General features: G+C 40.4%; 1 protein-coding gene across 2 annotated transcripts in view; it reads left to right on the top strand.

The window, feature by feature from the left end:
• Positions 1–470: 470 nt before the first annotated feature.
• Positions 471–15,693, top strand: part of YES1 (YES proto-oncogene 1, Src family tyrosine kinase) — a 28,574-nt gene continuing 13,351 nt past the window's right edge. Inside the window, exons 1-2 of one of the 2 annotated variants that reach the window (XM_033154993.1) lie at positions 471–509; positions 11,919–12,191. In XM_033154993.1, coding sequence (XP_033010884.1) covers positions 11,927–12,191 — 265 coding nt within the window. In that variant the 5' untranslated portion in view covers positions 471–509; positions 11,919–11,926. Of the gene's footprint in view, positions 510–11,918; positions 12,192–14,780; positions 14,852–15,693 lie in introns of those variants that run through there. The other variant, XM_033154994.1, reaches the window with a different exon arrangement.

Consider the following 15,693-nt stretch of genomic DNA (forward strand, 5'->3'; position numbering starts at 1 on the left):
GCCGGCCGCCATGTTAGGTCGGGATGGTGAACTCGGGCTTTGCTGAGGGGGACCCGGCGCCTCCTCCTCCTCCTCCTCCTCCGCCTCCCTGGTGCGCGTGGAAGAAGAGCGAGCGAGCGAGGGCCCCTTCTTCCCGGCTCCTCCCTCTCCCCACGGCCTGGGCTCTCGTGCCGCCGCCGCCGCCGCCTCGCCAAGCGGCCGCCCAGATATCACTCTCCGCCCGGGGAACCCTAGGCCGGGGCTGATGGGGCGGCTGCCGAGGGGCTGAAGGCTCCGGGCGGCACCTGCGCGGTGGGGGCGTCGCGTCGGGCGCCCCCTTCCTTCCTGCCTCCTTCTTCTCCCCCTCTCACGCTCTCCTGCTCCCCTTTACTCGACGGGCCGGAGGTCCCTCCTGCCCTGAGGCGGAAGCGAGGGCGCCCTCACGCCCTCCGCCCGAGAGGAGGACTCGGCGCAGAGGGCGGCCGGCGCGGCTCGGCGCTTTCTCCCGGAGCGGGCTCAGGAAAAAGCAGGTGAGCGTCCCGAGCGCTTCCGTCGCCTTCCCCGCTCTCTCCCTGGAGGCGGAGGCGCCCGCAGAGCGCTAGGCCCCGCGTGCTTCTCCTCACCCGACCCGACCCGACCCGTCCCATCCCCCCCCCGACCCCTTTACTTCTCCGGTCGGGAGTGCTCGGCTTCTTATGGTAGTGGGTGGGTGGGCTCTTCCATCTTTACTCCCCACTTGCAGAGTTTTTAAAGCAACTCCTTCTGCCCTTCCGCCCACAAGGGTTCCCCCCTTTCGTTTAGGAGAGTTTGCGCGTGTCAATCACGCAACAGTGTGGGAATATTTCAAAAACGCTCCCTTTAAAAGTTTCATTTCCAGGGGGTGGGGGGTGTTTGGATGTCCCCCCCCCCAAACACACACACTCCCTTTCTCCTTCCCCGCTCCCTCCCCTTCTCGTGTGTAGAGGTGGCAGCCTGGCAGGAGACGCGCCTTCTGCTTGTGTTTGCTCCTAAAAGCCATATAACAACTGTTCCGAACAGAAGAGGTCCTCTTCGCCTTCGCTTGGTTTGATTGACTATCCCAACAAGTTTCATGGTTAGGCTTTGTTTTGTTTTGTTTGTTTTGGAAAGGGGAGGATAGGAAATCGGAGAGGAAACTCCAAGTATCAAGTTATGCTTTCCAACCGTCACAAGCGCCCTTTCCAAACTTCTCAACTTTTAAACTCCTTGAATATGTCTCGAAGTGAGTTGATAAAGTCTCTCTTTGTAGTCCCCTCAAGCATATGCTGTATGTTGCTAATAAAGTAATCCGGGACCATTTGTTCTCTTGAGTGTCAACGTCGTTTAAAGGATTTAGCACAGTTCTTAGTTTTAAATGTACAGTAGTCAGTTTCTCAGCCCCAAAAACTGCAACTGCGTTGTGTGTCAGAACGAATTCAGAAACTAAAAGTTGATTCCTGATCTGCACTTTGGTCCCAATATATGTATATTGTTTTCCAAACAATGATACCAGAGATCATGACTCTTAAGAATCATTAAGTTTTTATTACAGAACAAAATACAACTGTGGTTTCCTTTAAACATTTGGGGTTTTTATTTTCCCACTGTGGGGGAAGTAACTTCCTTTAGAAACTTCATGAGAATTCATGACATGAAGACATAATGAACTTGCTTAAGTTAAAACAAACAAAATAAAAAATTCCTTCCAGTAGCACCTTAGAGACCAACTAAGTTTGTTATTGGTATGAGCTTTCATTTGCATGCACACTTCTTCATGCACACGAAAGCTCATACCAATAACAAACTTAGTTGGTCTCTAAGGTGCTACTGGAAGGAATTTTTTTATTTTGTTTTGACTATGGCAGACCAACACGGCTACCTACCTGTTGCTTAAGTTAACAAGGCAGTATACAAAATGAGTAGGATAATGGCACATTTCAGTTAGTATATCTATGTATCCATAGGCTACATCATTTTAAAGTGTAATTAGTATTTACTTGAATTTACAATCAAAATAATTTATGAAATGTTAGGTCCTAAACAAGATATTTTTCTATTTGAAATTTATATGTTCACACTACATGTACTTACATGCACTGAGCATGTTTAAACCTTAAATTAATCATGAGAAGTTTCACTCTTAACAGTTAATATAATATTTACTGTGATTCCACCCATCACATTTTGTGATACTATGTTAAGTAATTTTTAAAGTATGCTGATTAGGGAGGGACTGTAATGATTTGTTGTCAGTACTTGGGGAATATTAAAGTTGCATTGTCAAATAAAAACCATTTCAAGTTCAGATATTAAATGAAGTGTCTTGGAGTAAAACAGTCTGAAACTACTTTGCAGCAGATTAGCATTTTGTTTTAAATTTTATTTTGAAAACCAGTGGAGTAAATGATATAGTTTAGAATAGCTTTAAAGGAGGGAAACCCTTCCTCATGGAATAATAAAATAATCGGTATTGAAGGCCTTGTTCTCTAGTTAAGAACACATGCAGCTTTTAGTGTTGCAAAGAAATATTAGTGTTGAAAGAAAATTTAATCAAACAAGCATATAAATTTATCAATGAATCGCTTTGAGTTGTATTCAATGTTTGTCCTACTCAAAGTAGCTCCATTTATTTCAGTGTGTCTTCTCTTGGTTAGATATCACCCCTAGGCTGCAATTCTATACACATTTACCTGACAATAAGTATCAATGAACTCAATAGCCTTTACATCTAAGAACAAGCATAGAATTATGCAGGCTGTATGTGTGTAAAATACTTGGAAGGCAAGAAGCGTATGTTTTAGATACCATACACATACCATAGCAGGCATTTCTTCCTACATGTGAGAAAAGATGGAATGCCTCTTTTAAGATGATGCCATATGAAATTTTTATAAGTAAATCTGTTAAAAAAAATTAAAAGCTGCTGTAAGTTAGTCAGAGGCACATTTTTAGTTGACTAATTCCCCCCCTTAAGCTGTGCAACCATTGTTTGTCTGACTGCAAAAAAAAACAACCCAGCCCCCCCCCCAGGTGAAATGCATAATGCCAAGCAGATCCCGTCTGCTTAGCAGGGTCAACTGTTAAGACAATATTTGCTATAAAGGCAAAGCATAGTGTTGCAGATCAAATATAATCCATACAGTCTTCAAAGAAACATTTCTGATAATGTTTCATGGTTTTCATATGTTAGTTTTTGATCAAACTGCTTCAAATATGTCAGACTTGCATTAATTGTTACAACAGTTCGGTTTTTCCCAAGGTCTTTCTGTACTGTCTAAATTACAGCTTTACCCTAGTGAGTGAAAACCTGAGGTTTTGATTTTTTTAACCTAATCCTTTGCACAGTTTTTTAATGGAACTTAGTTGCAAGTAAGTAGGTAAACTGGGAGGAGCTAACCCATGGGCTGGATCATCTTCCTCCCCCCAAAAAAACCTGATTCCCAAAGACCCCCAACAAGGTTACCCCCACCACCAGTCTATAGGTAGCACCAGTCTGCACAATTGCATTACCATGTAGCAGTTCAAAATTGCTTTGGGAGTCAAATATTGATGGTGGAGATGCAGAGTCAAGGGGATGTGCACAGTGCAACATCCAGTTTCCAAAAGCTGTGCAAGGTTGTCACCAACTAGCTATTTCCCCATTCTTCAGAAGATTGGGAAACTAGCATTATGTACAGCCTCCAGTGCAGTGCTAAGAACTATGGTGTGGGTGAGTCTTGAAATGAATAAAGGATGTAGGAGATACTGTCTGAGCCTAAAGGCTTTTTTGGATCCCAGCTGTTGTAGTGTTGATAAGATTGCTAGGTAAAAGTTTCAAGTTACAAGATTGCTTTTAAGCTGATGTAGTACTTACAATGAATATATTGATAGATTTAAATAAATATTTCTATATTTAAGCAATAACTATTTATTATCTTATGGATGCATGAATATGCCACCTTCTAAAAAGTATCCTCACAAGGCTACTTGAAAAAAAATCTATAAAAAGCAATCACATATATCTTTTTAAAAAATAAAATCATGCCTCCCTGAATGAAGATGTTTTCAGTATGCATTGCATTTCAAAAGTGCAAAGAAAGAGGCTTGTTGTATTTCCCCAGGGAGGGATTTCCATAATTCTGGTACCACTAAAGAAAAGGGCCTGTCTGCGGTACCTTTCAAATGAGTCTGATTTTAATGAATACCAAAGAGCTGATCGTGATGGGACACTCTTAAATGTTTGATTCATGCAAAAGCAAAGGCAGTTCTGAAGATCACTTTTCCCCAACATAATGTCTTCCAGATATTTTAGAAAACAACTGCTACCAGACCGTCAGTGGTCAGGGATGATTGGACCTGTAGTCCTAAATATATGGAGCACACCAGGTAGAGCAAGGCTGTTTTAGATAAAGAGGCCCCAGGCTGTTTAAAGATTTAAAGATTTGGACCAGCACCTTAAATTTAACTTGGAAACAAATTGGAAAGTAAGGTGGTGTAACCTGTGCAATAATAGGTGTTATATTTATTTTATTTGAAAATGTATAATCCATTCTTTCATAAAATTTAACAAGTCAGCTTACAACATATGATGTGCAATAAAATCAGTCTATAAATATCTTTAAAACATAATTAAAAGCATCAATCTGATCTGATTGTTGTGCTTCTACATGCATGTTACCGGTACATTGACAGACACATTTTGCGTCAGCTGAAGATTTTTGTGCAGTCTTTAAGGCATCTTCCTAGGGAGACTATTGAAGTAGTTCTGTCACACTCAGTTCCCAGACCTTGGGTTCAAGACCTCTGTTATATACCTTGAAATCCCTACTGCTGGCAAGCAAACAATGGAGAATGTTTTTCTTTGCCTTGATTATGTGCTTTTTTGGGGGTTTCTCAGAGGCATTTAAGCTTTCTACTTTGGGAAAGAAGATCAGAGCTGTAGCTAGGGGGTGGTGAGCTGGGCCCCTGCCAGGGGCGATGGGGGAGGGGAGGCGCAAAATATATCCATAAATATAAATATTGATTATTGCCTCATAGGAAATGGTTTTAAATAGAGGGTGAATTGAATGGGTGGAGGGGGCAGGGTTGGAGGAGAGGCAGAAAGAAGAGCTAATATGTCCGTGGCTAGGGAAGAGAAGAAGAGTTTGGATTTGATATCCCGCCTTATCACTACCCGAAGGAGTCTCAAAGCGGCTAACATTCTCCTTTCCCTTCCTCCCCCACAACAAACACTCTGTGAGGTGAGTGGGGCTGAGAGACTAGCCCAAGGTCACCCAGCAGCTGCATGTGGAGGAGCGGAGACGTGAACCCGGTTCACCAGATTACGAGTCTACTACTCTTAACCACTACACCACACTGGCTCTCTCTGAGAGAGCTGAGATAATTGTTTTCCTAGAAATCAGTTTGCTGCTTAGAAATTATTGGCAACACAAGTATATTAGTACAGTGTTATTAGAAAAGTATATATACAATTATGGGGTGGAACAACATTACACCACCTAACTAATTTGGTTGAAAGGAATTCCATTTATGTCAGTGAAATATCTTAGGTAAATACTTTCAGGAACGGGATTATATCACCAAATATCCTCCATACCCATATGCTCTTCCTTCCACCTTAAATCCATAAGACAACTGTTGCATTATTGTATATGCCTTATGAAAATCTAGCTCTTGGGATACATTGTTTAACCTATGGCACACATTTAGCTGACAGAAATACTTTTAGATTACCACAATTCTTTGCTAAAAGGTTGTTGTCTTGGAAACACTGCCTCTGCTTCGTATTCATTGTCTCTGAGAATACAGATGATGATATTCTGATACTTACGTTTCTGGAGGTATATAGACAACTAGTCCCCCTTGATGGTATTCCACTTGAAAACAGCTGAACATAAAATGGTCAGGCATTTTAAATTATAAACAAAATCTGCTTGATCTTGGGTAATAAAGCAAATACCTTACCCCCACCCCATCTCTGAATTGCCCTAGAGATAGTTCTTTTTTCCTCTTCCTTCCTTTTGGTGCTCCTCTCTCTTCCAAGATAGGCCTGTCACTATCTCAAATGGAGATGACTTCTGTTAACTTAGGGTTTCTTTGATAAGAAGGTGATCTGCAGATAGGTCACCTTCTATCCCAAGAACACATCCCAGCCAGGGGCATTCCTTCTGTTCTGCATTTAAAAGCAATTGGCCTCATAGTATCTGTGAAGCCCATTTTCCTCCCCCTGTAGGAAGCCATTGCTTTACTTTCTCCCAGTACTGGAAACTGAAGGTCTGTTTGTACCTCTCTCTGCTGCCAGTATTTGACAATGTCATGAAGGTAGCTCTGGGTTAAGATGGTTTGGAGGACTGCACAAGGGAAGTGGGGTTCAAAAGTGTAGGGCATTTGTACACCTAGAGGTTCCTTTGTTGGTGGAGATTAATCTTTTCCTCCCCTCCCCAGCCAATCTGGGGAACCAGCATATTTTCAGTTGGGTCACCCACTTTTCTAATATGTAGAATAAAATAGTGTGCATTCACAAGTAGAATTCTTTTACTTATTGTAATTTTACTTATTGTATTGCTACATAGTGTTATGGGATATATGGTAGTTGGAGATATATGGTAGTTGGAGAAGTTGCAATAACCACAAAAACCTCAGACAAGTATCTGGTTTTCTGTTCTTCTTCTTGTAGTATGTGACAGAGGAATTTAGGTAACATTATTCTTCCTGTCATGACTTTGTTTCTGTTGCTCCCTAGAGGTGAAAATGCTTTGCTGAGATTTTGTTATGATGTTACTATATTATTTGTTGCTGCGTGTTTCAAAAGCCATATACTGTACAGTTTAGTTATCTGTTAACAAAGAAACGAGCACATTTTGAATGCTTCATAAACTTTTGCAATTAAATATAAAAAATCTGTCAAGCTGGTGGAAGTTAGCTCTTGAGAACAAAACATCTAGTATGTAAAATGATATCCTCTGAATCAAAGAACAAATTATTCCTTGTCCAGAATTAAGAATTCCTTAACATCCTTTATCTGCCACTTCTGCTGCAGCAATGAGCTTACTATTTTATAGACTTACTAGGCAATCCTATTGACCTGCAATGTCAGATACCTACTTTGGCCAGCACAGATAGCCTTGATGCAACTTAATCAGGATCATAAATTTATACAGTAAAAAGTTGAAAGGGCAAAGAATAATAGCACAAAAGCAGAATGCAGAGGTTATAACAGTTGTAGCCCCGTTGGTGAGAGTTAGCAGTATTACACAGACAATCATGGTGCATCATGCCAGTGACACCTCTGTCAGTTAGGCATAGATGATACCAATCTGTACACGGTATAGAAGCACATGACATTTTTCATCTCCACTGCACACATGTAAAGCACAGCCTGATACACGAGCATCCAAAAGCAATCTCCACTGTGATGGAAACAACAAGATGCCTGCAACTGTGAAGCACCAGAAATAATTTCACATTGGAGATTTCAGTATTTTTATGCCACTTGCCTAAACAGTAACAGCTCCTTTGACTAAACAAAATAAAAAATAAAAAATTCATTCCAGTAGCACCTTAGAGCTCCTTTGACTGCACAACATAAAGTGGAGAAAAGATGGCAGTATCTCACAGCACCCATGGCTCTATACCTACTGAAGGGGAGAAGGAGCCTTCTGCCTTCATGGGAAGGGAGGAACTAGGACTGGCAGTAAGGGCACCCTCACAGGAGTACAGTATGTCCATAATCTAGGGCAGGCGTGGCCAACTCCCAAGAGACTGTGATCTACTCACAGTTAAAAACTGGCAGTGATCTACCCCCTTTTGGGGGGTTCAGGTCAAAATTTTTGAGCTTTCTTTAGGAAGGAGGAAAGCCCCGTTTTGGGGGGGGGGTGCATGACAGAAATGTTGAGCTTTTTTTAGGAGAGACAAAGTTGTAGAGCTTCTTTGGGGGGGGAGCCAGTGATCTACCACAGACATTCAGTGATCTACCAGTAGATCACGATCTACCTGTTGGACGTGCCTGATCTAGGGCATAATACTGAGAAACAGGAAATGTCAATTCAAGCCCCACCTTGGTGAATGGCAGGAACAAGGCCCAGCTGACCATTTGCATTCCTGGCCAACAAAGCATGAGCCATCGAGTCTGCCTTATGCACAGCTCTCTTGGGAGTATGTTGCTAAGCTGTGATTCATAATTGACCACCCCTTTTGGAACAGCATGTGCAGCCTGAGGAAACTTGTTTGCTGCTCAAAGTTCCTCAGTTCCAATCTTTGCACTTAGAATTCAATTTCTTTTTCAACAACAAAAGGTTGCTTCAGTAATACCATCACCACCACTTGGGGAAGGCTTGTCACTTTCATTTGCTTGCTTGGTTTACATGGGCAGAGCCACCTCCTGAATTGGCATATGCAGTTGTAACTGAAACATCATCAATCTCATAATAGTTATGCTAATACTGTTCTGAGACATAGGACCATGTGGGAGCAGCATTCATCCACAAGCATCAAATGGTAGCACAAAAACTCCACATTGAATAATCTATGTTTATTGTGGGACTATTGAGGTTTATTAAAGTTAAAATCCTGGGTTTGGGCAACTCTGTATTATACTTTAGTCATGAATGTTCATTGTTGGCCTTGAATTGGTTTTAGTTTATATTCCCTTTTTTCTTTCATCTTCTCTAAGCTGAACTTCATTCCCTGGTCTATCATGTTGTTTATTATTAGATTTCTAGGCTTGTTGGACCTAAAAGCAGTGAACTGACTGACGAATGATACTATGGCAGGAGCTGTGTGATGGCTGGAACAATAAGCTCTTTGAATTCAGAATAATACTTTGTTTATGGTGGAATGCCGTACTTGCAAATTTCAAGAAGAAAATTGTTCTAGATTGGGCATGGTACATACACATCAGCACCTGCTGAAGGGGAAAGTCCTACCTTGCACATTTCTTCTCGTTGTTAAGTGTGTTGCATGAGTGTCCACATTTTCTGTACATCAACTGATTTTTGTTTCTGCAAAACTAGCCATCTGATTTGCTTCATGTCAGCCGTTTAACAAGTTTCTCACCAACCAACAGCACCTAAGACTTAAATATTCCATTTCTTGGCTCTCATTCAAGCTTTTTATTACTCCATGCACTTACTCTGAACATAATTTGAGGAGAAGGAGTTCAGCGTCAGCAATACAGTATGATCACAACACACACATTTTATTTGCACAAAAATCAATTATATACGCTTGGTCTGAGGGCAGCAGTGACCTTCCCCATGGTGTAGGAGGAAACTCCGAAACAAGTGGTGAAACAGAGGTAGATGGAGGAAGAAGAAATATGGGCTTCTGGAAAGGCCAACAGAGAGAGCTACAAGCAAAACAAAATAGCTAGAATGGAGCTACAGTTTCTGCCTGCTTCTCTCCTTGTTTGCCTTTCTCCTCCCTTTTGCAGCTGAGGGAACCAGGTTTCTTCTTCCTCTTTCTGCCACCACTACTTTCCCACTCATCTTGCAACCTAGGGAGCCAGTGGCGATAGGAAGGTCTTTCACACAGGGCTTCAGACTGCTTTTTGCTGTGCATGATTTTGCGTATGAGTTGTGATCGGACTGTATACTTATTCATTCCAAATATCCTGATGGCCTTTTCCAGTGGTTTCACATAAATGTTAAACACTATTGGATTGAATCTTGTGGAATTCCACAGCATAAATACCACGGGGCAGAGCAACTGTCTCCCAACACCACATTCTGGAACTGATCAATCAGGTAGGAGTGGAACCAACAAAATGCAGTGCTTCCAATTCCTACCCCAGATGGTTAATAATCAGAAGGATAATATGGTCATTGAAAGCTGTTGAGAGAATGAGCAGAGTTGCAACTCGTTTGTCAAATATATTTAATATACATGAGTATATTTTCAAATAAATACACATTTTGTGTTGTTGTTTTTTAAATGTGGTTTAAGTTAGAAGGCCACAGAACTTTCAGCCTCTCCTTGAAACATTATTTATTTGTATGCTCTCCAGCTAGCTTCATTTATTGAGAGACCCAGTGTGATTTTTAGAAAATCTTGCTGCAGTTTCTTTGTAACTGAAGAACATTGTCAGTCTGCTCAGTCTTCTCCATGTCAGCCAACTGTCCCTTAATGAAGCAATTCAACTCAGTGAATAGGACTCATACTTTAAGGAGACAATTGGCTAGCAGAGAGAGTTCCAAATTGATTTAACTTTGCACAAGTATGAAAGAGTTTAGTAAAAAGACACTGTCAGTTAATGTTGGCATAAGTTCTTACTATAGGAAAACTAAATTGATAAGTACCCTATTTAATTATATGTGAATATAATAATTTGTTTGTTAAATCTTTCTAAGCAGTTTGAAAAAGCAACATATTTTTGTGATCTCAGTTGCCCACATGCAGATGTGGAAGGCTACATATGAGTGGCCTCCACATGGATCTCCTACCTTACTTGAACTCATTCTGATTTGCCAATTTTGCACACAAAAAGCTAAAATCCCAAACAAAGCTGAAACAGTATCTAACCTGCAAGTAAAAGGTATGAATCATGTAATGCTTCATACACAAATCAATATATTTACTCATCAGCATTCATGTAACATCATATCTCTGATCATGTCTATATTTCAGAAACCTGGAAGAATAAACAATAATAACATAGCTTGTTAAAATTGCTTATCTCAGTTGGATCATTGTAAACAACTTGCCATTTCTACAGAGGCAATGGAATTAAACACATTGTGTAACTAAAGTAACAAAGCAATCCTATACTGATATTACATCATGGGTAGGCAAACTAAGGCCCGGGGGCTGGATCTGGCCCAATTGCCTTCTAAATCCAGCCTGTGGACGCTCCAGGAATCAGTGTGTTTTTACATGAGAAGAATGTGTGCTTTTATTTAAAATGCATTTGTGGGTTATTTGTGGGGCATAGGAATTCATTCACACACACCCCAAAAAAATATAGTCCGGCCCCCCACAAGGTCTGGGGGACAGTGGACCGGCCCCCTGCTGAAAAAGTTTGCTGACCCTGTATTACATCAAAGAAGAGCTGCACCACTGCTACATTGGCAAAACAGCAGCCGTATTCTACAGGTGCTTAGCTGGGGTGGGAAGAAAAACACAAAAAAATAGATAAAAACCATGTGCACCTAGCATATCCTAGAAACATGACCAGGCTGTACCAACAACAATGCCCAGGATTAATCTACTTCAGTTTATCTATCTCAAATTAATTAGCATTAACTTCATAGAACTTCACCAGTTTAATACTGTTGTAATGTTTATCAGTACTTAGGACTTTTTTCCTCAGCAGGTTTTTAACTCAGTTACCTCTGTAAAAATGGCAAGTAGAAGCAGCTTATACAACTGAGATGTTAAATTTAAAGATGTGAAATTACTAGTGTGGATTTGTTTCTTATTATTATTATTGTTATTTAATGTTTAGAGAATAAAATTGCAAGAGTGGTTATTAAAATAGTCCAGCTTTGATGCCTTAAATTGAAATGTTATTGTTTTGTATTCTTTTTATAACAGTTTTTAACTTAAAAGGGCTGCTAAATATTGCACCATGTGACTATGTACTTAAGAACGTAAGAAGAGCCTGCTGGATCAGGCCAATGGCCTATCTAGACTTTCATCCAGTTCTCACAGGGATCAGCCAGTGCATTGGTGAACTATGCATTGGTGTGAGTCCAATAGCTTGAAAAGAACTTATGTCAGAGATTGAAAGGTCTTTATTAGTGTAATAAGGCCATACAATTGCAACCAGGCTCAAAATTATGAACTCTGCTGTTGACAAATTCACCTTTTTATTTACCAGAAAGGCCATTCAGCTTCAGAATTTAGAATTGTCTAAGCCTCAGACACTTAGATCTCCAATTTGTTCTAAATACTTATCTAATGACTTAAGAAAGAATAACTTATTTAAGTATTGACATATCAAAGTGATACTATCTTTCTCTCTACAGAAAAGACCATGGGGTGTATTAAAAGTAAGGAAGATAAAAGTCCTACAATGAAATATAGGACTGAGAATGCTCCAGAACCCATTACTTCCCATGCCAGCCATTATGGAACAGATCCAACCCAAGCAAACCAGTCACCTGCAATAAAGGGATCATCAGTTAATTTTAACAGCCATTCCGTGACTCCTTTTGGTGGGCCATCTGGTATGACACCGTTTGGAGGAGCATCTTCCTCATTTTCATCTGTGCCATGTCCATATCCTAGCGGTTTAACAGGTGAGCATCATTTCAAAACTAACTCCAGATTCCAGCAGAGTCCCTTAGGAGTGAAATAACTAAACCAAAAGCTGCATGTGATTTGGTCTATAATGTGTCTACCCATTCATTTTCTAATCTCTGCCATGGTCTCTGGTCAAAAAGGTACTGTATTTTTTTGGAAATTAAAGCAATGTAGGGGAAAGCTTAAACTAGTTCTGACCAGTGAAATCAGCTGTACTTCACGCAGGTGTATCCTAGTGATTTAACAGATGGGCATTACTTCAAAAATAAATTTGACTTAACTATGAGTTTGTACTTAAAAATATAATGATGACAGGAGGAAAATGTTATTGAAAGCATGCCTTGGAAGTAAAAACATGACTTGGAGACAGTAGAGCTGGAATAGGAAACCAGTGGATCTGCAGGTGTTGTATGACTACAACTCAAATCATTGGAAATAAAACATTTAATGTTACCTTTTAAATGAAGATGTCATATATTGATTTAATCTCTGCAGAATTAAGAATTGTTTGGTGGTGCTTTGGCATGTGCGAGAGTTGAGTGGTTGAGTTCTGCACAGGTTTTAGAGTCTTAGGGAAAGACAGGGACTTGAATTGAATGAAGAAACCATATGGAAACCCTTCTGTTTTTAAGATGGTGCACAGATAATAACTTTCCAGCGACTTGGAGACAGTAGAGCTGAGATAGGGACCACCTTGGGCATGAGCTGCTTTGGCTCAGAAATGAAGTATCGCCTTGGAAAATCCAATACAGTGGTACCTTGGGTTACATACGCTTCAGGTTACATACACTTCAGGTTAAGAACTCTGCTAACCCAGAAATAACGCTTCAGGTTAAGAACTTTGCTTCAGGATAAGAACAGAAATCGTGCTCTGGCGGCGCAGTGGCAGCGGGAGGTCCCATTAGCTAAAGTGGTGCTTCAGGTTAAGAACAGTTTCAGGTTAAGAACGGACCTCCCGAACGAATTAAGTACTTAACCAGAGGTACCACTGTACTTCATATGGCCCCATTCATTGTAACAAAAATATCAACAAATGGCTGTATTGGCTGTATTTTTTTACTATTTGACAGCAGTGGATGGAACTTTCAGGCATAATAGCACTTTCTAAGTGGATGAAGCCCACCAAATTTTAGAGAGGGGCTTAGGGGCTTTTGCACTAGGTGCAATTAAACTTTGCTGTTTTATTTAAGAGGATGCATATACTTTTTATTTCTTTACAGAAATGGGTGGAATTTTATGTTGGGTTGTTTCTTCCAAAAGGATGACCTCACCCCTCACCCCCCCCCCCAATTTCAGACAGATAGGTGCAGGGCAAGTTGTGCAAGGGATGTCTTTAAAAGGGGAGTAGAACAGACTTGCATACCCCTCCTGTGGTTTTTCTGAAGAATTTCTCTGAAAATGACATTGTCAAAAGATGGCAAAATAATATGTAGAATTTCATAAGGATAGGCACGGGGTGTGTGTACAAGGGGATGGGCAGTTATTAAAGTGTTTGGCGGAAAGGAACTAACTTATCCTTCTGGGGGTTTTTGGTCAGTATGTAGAAAACAGCACATAGCATAGAAGGAGAGGTGTGGGGAGGTGTGATAGATGAAAAACAGTTTGTGGCTTTTCTTTTTTATTTCTGCTTAGTTGACACTTAATCTCCCTTGCAGAAGCACCATGATTGGAAGTAAAAAAGAAGAGACCTGGGGAAGCTATTTTCCAGTTAGTCACAAAACTGCCCCCTCTACTCTCCCTGCCCCCCTGTCCTTTTTGGAGATCTTGAGGAAATGTTATGATTTTAAGGAGGCAGTCCTAAGTTCCTCGGGACCTCTGAAGCTTCAAAGCATCCATGAGGCTTCACTGATTTCATTTAGGATGCCTCAGAGGACACCTGCTTCACCTTAAACAGCACTGAACCTTTTCCTGGCAGCCCAATTTGGCTTGGGCTATGTCTGAACCAAACCCTGCTGAAGATTTAGGGCATGTGTGTGTTTGTGTGCTAAATGAGCATCCATGGGATAGTCACTTGGGGGGGAAAAGGTGACAACTTTGAAATGGCTCTTTTGACTAGTGGTGCACCCATTCCTTATGGTATTAATTAATTATGTGGACCACTTCATTTTTAGAAATGGGGAAACTTCTATGAAAAATATAGGAGAAAATTTCCAACCTCACACCACTGCTTCTACGCTATCCGGAAAACGGAAGTGTATAGATATTTTTAATATATTTTTAGACATGCTGATTACTAGAAAAGTCTGAAAATTAGACCTTTTTGCATATAACAGTCACATTTACCTCACAATGAGGCCAACATTCCAGTACAGAGCAACCAAAGACAAACATGGAATGGAATGTGTGGAGACTAGAGTTCCACTTTCTCTTCAAACGTGGATTTATGGGTACTTCCTGTATGCATATTTGATTGCAGAATGCATGCTTCATTCATTCATTATTTTGCAAATATCTGTCATGTTCCAACCTTTTTCTAAAAAAAAATACAAACTGAATAGCCCCCAAAGGTTTTTTTATTTAAAAAAAAAATCTGCTGAAATTTTTCCTACCCTCACACATTATGTTTGGACAGTTATGTTAGTTTTGCTGGATCAAGGGGATAATATGGTTGCAGTAACAGGAAATCACTCTACAACAATGATCATCTGTACTCAGTGTAAGTCTTTAGGAGGAAATGCATACGTGTGTACAGTGGTTTTCCTTAGACCACTGAGGGGTAAAAAAAAAAAAAAGTTCTTTCTTAAACTAAATTGAGATTGAGTATTTACAGTGGTACCTTGGTTCCTGAACAGCTTAGTTGTCGAACAAATCGGCTGCTGAACACAGCAAACCCAGAAGTAAGTATTCCAGTTTGTGAACGTTTTTTGGAAGCCAAACATCCAACGCAGCTTTTATGGCTTCCGATTGAGTGCAGGAAGCTCCTGCAGCCAATTGGAAGCTATGCCTTGGTTTTTGAACAGTTTCGGGAGTCAAGCAGGCTCCTGGAATGGATTAAGTTTGAGAACCAAGGTACCACTGTACTTTGAGTGCTCTGTGAAAACTGCAACCATAAAGATTCAAAAATCTAAGACGTTTATCCATAGCGTGTGCTGAACTTCATAAAGTTTCTTAAATAAACCCAGCAAAATTGAAGAGGTGGCTTGTTTTTAGTGAAGGGATATATGTGGGCAGAGTTTGCAGCCTGTATTTTCTGTTGAGCTGATACTTGCTTCTTTTTGAAATGCGATCCATACAAAATGCCAGTTTGAGGCCTTTCCTGAAATGAACTGTGGTAAAGTCTTAAAATAAAGCATACTGCAGTAAATGTATCTGCAATATTAAAATATGTACATTTGAAAGCCTTGTGCCAAAGCAGTAAATTCAATGAGAGAATATATAGCTACCATCTGTAGAAAAATCAATTAAATTGTTCTTTACAATCCATTATAGTGATCACAGCACTCTTGTTTTTTGTCATCTTTTATTGAAAGTTGCAATTCACACTGGAAGTTGAGTTCT

Source organism: Lacerta agilis, chromosome 7, assembly GCF_009819535.1.
Source record: "Lacerta agilis isolate rLacAgi1 chromosome 7, rLacAgi1.pri, whole genome shotgun sequence".
Lineage (NCBI taxonomy): Eukaryota > Metazoa > Chordata > Lepidosauria > Squamata > Lacertidae > Lacerta > Lacerta agilis.